The sequence below is a fragment of the Theobroma cacao genome, chromosome 2 (genome assembly GCF_000208745.1).
Source record: "Theobroma cacao cultivar B97-61/B2 chromosome 2, Criollo_cocoa_genome_V2, whole genome shotgun sequence".
Classification (NCBI taxonomy): Eukaryota; Viridiplantae; Streptophyta; class Magnoliopsida; order Malvales; family Malvaceae; genus Theobroma; species Theobroma cacao.
The window spans coordinates 14,954,451-14,962,000 of NC_030851.1; the positions used below are offsets into that span (position 1 = coordinate 14,954,451).

A 7,550-nucleotide genomic window follows, 5' to 3' on the forward strand; every position below is an offset into this window, starting at 1 on the left:
AATGGACAAAATTAAATCTACAAGATGAATATGATAGTTCTAATTTCTACAATTTTTTTCCTTTATAAATGAGCTCACCTTTGCCTACAATCCAACTGACAAAAGCAATATAATTCCCTCATCAAACTTTCCCGTGGGGTGAAATCAAGCACACTTACACCTAACATTGCAAATTTTGTTCTCTTTTTCTTTTAGGAATCTATTTTAAATCATGTATTACGTATATAAAAATGTATTCGTAATAGATATAATTGATAAATATTGTTGTTTGTTTGTGTAAATTTTTAATATTTTTTATTCATGTTTATGTTATTTGAAAGTAACTGTGATGGATCAATCAGTTGAAAACTGTATAAAGTTGAATGATGACATGAACATTTTGAATGATGATGGAATTCCCTCCCAATCTCATATATCTGAATCTGAACAATTGAGTAAGAGGGCCAAAAAAGAAATTTCAAATGTTTGGAATATTTCACTAAAATAGACAAAAAGCAAGATGGAATAGAAAGGGCAACTTGTAACGGTTGTAAAACGGAGTATAAGGTTGGCTTCAAACTTGGTGGCTCTAATTATGGCACTTGACATTTGCGTCGTCACATTGACACTTGTAAATTCATTTCATATTTTAATTCACATCAAATGCTTATGGATTATGAAGGGAAAGTAAAGGCTAGAAAATTTGATCCTAGGATTTCACGTGACATGCTTGCTGAAGCCATAATTAAGCATGACTTGCCTTATGCTTTTGTTGAATATGATAAGATTAGAGCTTGGGCTAAGTATGTAAATCCAGATATGGTGATGCCCTCTAGAAACGCTGCTATATCTTATGTCCAGAGAATTCATTTGAGAGAGAAAGAGAAACTTAAACAAGCAATGGCCAAGGTACCTAATAGAATTTGTTTAACTTCTAATGTATGGACAACATCAACTTCTAAGGGTTATATTTGTTTGACTACTCATTTCGTCAATGAAAATTGAAAGTTATATAGCAAGTTACTCAACTTTTGTCCGTATGCCTCCTCCACACACTGGAGTTGAATTAGCTGCTACTATATTTGTTTGTTTGAAAGAATGGGGAATAAATAAAAAAAAAAGTTTTCTCTCTTACTTTAGATAATGCTTCTGCTAATGATAACATGCAAGCTATCTTGAAAAGCCATCTTCATTTGCAAAGTAGCTTGATTTGTGATGGTGAATTTTTTCATGTGCGGTGTTATGTTCATATATTAAATCTTATTGCTCAAGAGGGCTTGAAAGTAGTCAATAAAGCATTGTTTTAAATTAGGGAGAGTGTGAAATATGTAAAGGCATCAGATGAGAGGATGAAAAAATTTCAAGAATGTGTTCAACACGTTGGTATTGATGCAGGTCTTTGGTTGCGTTTAGATGTGTCAACTAGATGAAATTCAACATATTTGATGCTTGAAAGTGTAATCAAATATCAAAAAGCTTTTGCTAGCCTCCAATTTATTAATAGAACTTATAAATATAATCCATCTGATAAGGAATGGGGAAGAGCAATGATAATTTGTGAATTCTTGGAGCCCTTTTATGAGACCACAAACTTGATATCTGGTTCATCTTATCCAACTTCCAACTTGTATTTCATGCAAGTTTGGAAAATTGAATCGATTTTAAATGCGAATTTGCATAATGAAGATGAGATTATCAAGGATATGTCTCAAAGGATGAAAATGAAATTTGATAAGTATTGGAAAGATTATAGTGTAGTGCTTGCATTTAGAGCTATTCTTGACCCAAAGATGAAGTTTGATTTCTTAAGATTTTGCTATTCTAAGATTGATGCTTCTACTTGTCATGAAAAGTTAGAAAATGTGAAGACAAAGTTGTACGAGCTCTTTGAAGAATATGCAAGCAACACTCGTGCATCAAGTACATCTTCACTCAACGAGTAATTTCCCTAAACAAGCCGGAAGGGGAACTAAACCCAAGGGATCAAAGATCTTTAGTGTAAGTTTTATGTCTTTCCTTCATCTTATTACATGAGAATTTATGTTACTTTATTTATGTTTTGATAATTTTTTTTTGTCTATGTATTTAAAAATTGTAGGAGTTCAAAATGTTTCAAAATGAAACAATTTCTATTGCTGGAAAGTCTGAGTTAGATGTTTGTTTAGATGAGGCAAAGCTTGATCATGAAGTGTTTAAAGATTTGGATGTACTTAATTATTGGAAGGATAATACTAAGTGCTTTCCTGATCTTTCTATTACGGCACAAGATTTATTAAGCATTCCGATTACTACGATAGCATCAGAGTCTACTTTTAGTATTGGTGGTCATGTTCTCACCAAGTTTAGAAGTTCCCTCCACCATGAAAATGTTCAAATGCTTGTTTGCACAAAAAATTGGTTGCATGGCTTTTCTTTAGCTGTCGATGGTGTTGTTTGTTTTATATATTTCAATGTCTTTAATTTTTACTTGTTAAATTAAAAATTTTAGATAAAATTGAAACTCATTATGTCTTTTTTTTATAACAATGAATATTAGATGATAATGATTCAGACTTGGAGACACCATTGCTATCCAAATAAAACTCATGTTTTGATTGAGGATGAAGATTGAAAAGAATATAAATTAGTTTTGAAGTTTATAAATATTTGATTATGTACTTATGTAGTTATGTTGATAAGATTGTAATTTGTGTAATTGTGTTAAAGATTAAAATTTTATTTATATTTGATGTAATATATTTGCTTATTTATGTTTGGTGTAATTTATTTGTTTGTAATATGTTTTTATTAGTCAAATTATAGATTAAATCATTACATAATTTTATTGATAAAAAATAAAAAAATCGAAAAACAATGAGCTGGCCCAGCTCGGTCCATGAACTAACAAGGGGTGGATTGGGTTGAGAATTTGATAGCCTATATAAAATATGAGCTGACCCCGCCCGGTCTATATTTTTTCAGTCCACAAGGGCCTGGGCCGTGCCTGCCCATATTAACAGGTCTATGGATTTCCGCCCGAGGACCCATTCGTCATTTTCGTAAGAGACCAGGTGATTCTCCGTAATTTCAACCCCTCCTTTGCCTCTCGAATTCCTCGTTCTCCCTTCACCGAAAGCCAAAGTCCCACACCTGCTTTTGTCAGTTATCAGTAACCGTAGCTCAACCTCCACCACCAGATTATCAATGGCGGCTCCTTTCTCAACCCTGGTATATGTGTTTCCCTTAACTCTCTTACTTCATCTCCATTGATTTCCTTATATTTTTAACTTGTTTTTTTTTCTTTTGCAGTCAAATGTGGGTATGCTGTCAGGTACAAGAAGCCTGTCCAAGAACCCAACACTTAGCCCAACATGTAATGCCGTGAAGCTTCCAGGAAAAGTCTCGATTTCTTCAAGCATTTCATTTTCTGCCGGCCTTTTCTCTGGGTCCTTGCGTCTTCTCCCTTTCACTTCATCCCCGAGGAATTCCCGTGTTCTCCGCCCTGTCCGAGCCAGTGCTGAGGTAGGTCTTTCATTATTTAGTATTAACTTATAAATTATAAAATTACAGTAATAAAGCATTTAATCTGATGGTGTAGGTAGCAACTTTACAATCAAAAGTAACTCACAAAGTGTATTTGGATATAAGCATCGGAAATCCGGCGGGTAAAGTTGCTGGAAGAATTGTGATTGGATTATATGGTGATGACGTGCCCCAAACAGCCGAGAATTTCCGTGCTCTATGCACAGGTTGTAAATTGTTTTACTTATACACTTGAGTTTTAAAAATATTGTAGTAATTTCGTTTCAAAAAAACTTTTAATCTCTTCCCTAATTTAATTTCCAATTTTGTGCATCTTGTTTTAGGAGAGAGGGGCTTTGGGTATAAAGGTTCCACCTTCCATCGTGTCATTAAAGATTTCATGATTCAAGGAGGGGACTTTGATAAAGGAAATGTGGGTGCTTCTTTCAAGCTCTTTACGATTTTATGGTCTTTAGCATGATTGACTATGCTTTTGTTGTAATGGAAGCCTCTTTTCTCTTTCAATTAGATTATAATAGAAACTTGCAAATCAATTCGTAGAATCAGATCGCAGTAATGCTGCAATGAATTAAGATTAATGTTTTTAAAATGTTGTCCTTTACTTTCTCTATCGTATTGAACATTTTGTCTTCCAACAACATAATCTAGCCATCTTCATTGATGATAGCTTGATGCAATTCTCTTATTTTAGTTTAGTTCAACCTGATGAGCTTGTTAGTCTTCTCTTAGTGCAAATTAGCATTGCTCATGACACAAAAATGCATCCTAGCTAGCAGAAATTGATTTGACTTGTTATTTTGTCTGGAAAGAATAATCTTCGGGTTTGATGTAGACAGACACATTCTGCTGCTTTTAGTCTGTAATTTGATTTTGCATAGAGAATACATCTCCTTTGATCAGTTAGGATATCTGTGGTCTCATAGAGTTGAAGGTTTACATCATCAGTTCATGATCATGTGCTCTCCTGGAATATGGCTAGAAAAGATGAAGCTCTTTGCATCTATTGGGATATTAGAGAAACTTTCTTATCAACAAGTTGGTAGTTGTTACCCGCACACTTGCATAATAATGCTCAACTCTACCTTGATTAATTTATAGAGGACATCCTTTACAACCCTGTCTATCACTAGGCCTAAATGAGAAGCTTCAATATTCAGTGTAGTTTCTTCAGATGGTGAGAAATACATTATAAGCTTAGGTTAAGGTGTCTTGAAGAAGAAGCAAGATTTGTCTCCCCCCACCGCCTTCTTTCCCCCTCTTTAATGAATATTTAGTGTTGATCTTCTGAATGCTTATTACATAAAGTCCATTTTATTTTTTGCTCCTGGAACCTCATCACTCGTGTTTCTCAGTACCTTCTTATGTACCTATTTTTTTTGCCTGGTCAATGACAAAAAATGCATGTGATGAAATTGATTACACATTTCATTTTAATTGTTTGGTTGTATGCCCCCTGATGCAAAACATATTTTATCACCTTTAAGGACTTTGCAACCAGCTGGAATATGCTTTTTCTTTAATCTATTTTCACCTTTCTTTTAGATTGAACATTGGCAATTGCCTTGGCAGATTCTTTAAAAAGTATTCTTTGCTTTTGCCAAGAAAATTCCCCTTTAATTGTGCCTTCTGTTGTCTTTTGCATGGTACAGTAGTATATGAGCTTCCAAGTAGATCTAGAGTGGAGGCATTTATCAGCTTCCAATTGCTCAATTATAATGCAATGACATTTGAAATTTGTTGCAGGGAACAGGAGGCAAAAGTATATATGGTCGTACCTTCAAAGATGAAAACTTCAAGTGTAAGTTGATTCTTGCTTTCATATCATTAATGTGGCAATTTAGAAGTCAAACTATGCCACATCCTTGCTTTAGAAAGATTATGTAGAGGAAGATTGTTTTTCAGGATGATAATAAGGATCATCTAACTTATCAAGTTATTATCTTGTGATCCTCCTTTCATCAAAGACTTGAGCAGCAATCTCTGGCTAATAAAGTGTGCTGTTAATTAAACTATAGTTTGTCCGGAATTAGTGAGCAATGATTCCAAATTTCTGTCTTTTTGTTGTTCTTTTAAACTGCCTTTAATGCATCAGTTGCTGCATATTTCTGATATATAGAATGCCTTGCAGTATCCCATACCGGACCAGGAATTGTTAGTATGGCAAATGCAGGCCCGAACACCAATGGCAGCCAATTTTTCATTTGCACTGTCAAGGTATGTTGATTCCTTTCTTGGTTAAACATCATTGCTACACGTCCACACAATGTTTTTGGGTTTGATGTTATCATCATAGTTTCACACACAGACACACACAAAACAAGGTAGACAAGTAGTAAAAACTGTTTTTGTTGTTCTTGCACCTCTCACTGGCTGGTGGCCCATTTTGCTGTAAATATCTATTGGAACTGCCATTATTATGCTCTGTGGCATTACATATGTTAATTGGTACTCTTTAGTTGACAATATAAGCTGAAAGACTTGACATTTTCCTGACCAGCATAAAAGTGAATAGAGTTTTGCTAACAGAACATCTTGTTTATTGTGATTTAATGTTTATAGACATCTTGTTTATCTGCTACCAAGATCAATCCAGTGTCTCACATGTGGAAATCAAGTTCTGCTTCAATAAATCCCATTGCAAATATTACAATATAGAGATGACTTTCCTACGTCATTCAATACCATTCAAGCCTAAACTGTCTCAAGTTATCAAATATCTATGTATTGTAACCAACATCTGATATTTACCTTGAATAGACAACAAGCATGTTAGAGGTTTCAATTGAAGTTTACTTTTTGGTTGCTGTCATTATTTTCTCAATCTTTATAGGTTGATTCCCTTGAGTTGAAATGGAACTTTTTGACTAGTTGTAATGAGTTATTGTAGTTGCATATGTGTCAATGTGTGTGTGTGCACACGCGTGCTTGCATGTTGGCTTGATGTTGATAGCTTATCGAATTCAGTTAGCAAAAAAGAAGAGCTACTCTTAGTGCTTGTCTGCGGGGTTAATGTTGATGGTCTATGTAATTCAGTTAGCAATTGTGGAGAGTTATTCTTGCAGTACAAGAATTGTCGTTCCAATGTTGATATATCTATTTATAATCTTTGCAAAATTGCAGACCCCATGGCTGGATCAAAGGCATGTTGTGTTCGGGCAGGTTTTAGAAGGCTTTGATGTTGTTAAGCTTATTGAATCACAAGAGACTGATCGTGGAGACCGCCCTAGAAAGAAGGTGGTTGTCAGTGACTGTGGTGAGCTTCCCGTAGCTGAAACCTGATTCTAGCTGCTTACCTTTGTTTTTTTTTTTTCCCCAAACTTCGGACTAGTTTTCCAAATTTTGAAAAGGCTCTAGCTTAACCGAGTTTTGATTTTCTAGAGAATGCTTTTCTTCTTAATCACATGTCTGAAGACGAGAAACTAAGACTCAGTTATAGAAATTATCACCTTGTCAAACATTATACTGTATTATTGAAATGATTGAGCTAGTCAATGGATGGGATGGCAATGGTTTGAGCCATTTGGATATTGGAACGGACGAAAGAAAAATTGAGCCCGCTTGCCTGAGAGGAGAGCTTTGGTGTGGTGCGGGCGTGCCGCCAGGCCTGCAATCACTAGGGGTGAGCGAAATTGAATCGGATTAATGATCCAATCGAATGTAATTTGAATAAAATAATTTAATTCAATTAGTCTATTAGGTTTATTTGTTCAAAAAATTTGATTTAATTGATTTATTTGATTAGTTCTCATTTTTAAATTGAATATATCAAAAGATTAAATTAATATATATAAATTTATATAAAAATATATATTTTTAATATTAATATTAATTTCATATTTTATAATTATTGATGAAATTTATAAATTTTAATATTGTAATTTTTTAAAAAAATAATGATAAATTTTTAATTTTTCTGATTTAAAATTAAGCTGATCGAATCAATTTAATATTTAATTTTTTTTTAATATTTGATCTATTTTAATTAATTTTTTAAAATATTTAATCTATTTAATCTTTTGAAAATGACGGTCTGGTCCATTGAACTATCT

General features: G+C 33.7%; 1 protein-coding gene across 1 annotated transcript; it reads left to right on the forward strand.

The window, feature by feature from the left end:
- LOC18608923 (photosynthetic NDH subunit of lumenal location 5, chloroplastic) lies at positions 3,014-7,028 on the forward strand. Its single transcript, XM_007043838.2, has 7 exons — positions 3,014-3,186; positions 3,268-3,480; positions 3,557-3,707; positions 3,825-3,913; positions 5,245-5,299; positions 5,630-5,715; positions 6,622-7,028. The coding sequence occupies exons 1-7, from the start codon at positions 3,163-3,165 to the stop codon at positions 6,778-6,780; spliced, it is 777 nt and encodes a 258-aa protein (XP_007043900.1). The 5' UTR covers positions 3,014-3,162; the 3' UTR covers positions 6,781-7,028.

Coding starts and splice junctions, on each gene's coding strand:
- LOC18608923 (XM_007043838.2), top strand. CDS start 3,163: ATGGCGGCTCCTTTCTCAACCCTG. Junction 3,481..3,556: donor CTGTCCGAGCCAGTGCTGAG/GTAGGTCTTTCA, acceptor CTGATGGTGTAG/GTAGCAACTTTACAATCAAA. Junction 5,300..5,629: donor CAAAGATGAAAACTTCAAGT/GTAAGTTGATTC, acceptor AATGCCTTGCAG/TATCCCATACCGGACCAGGA.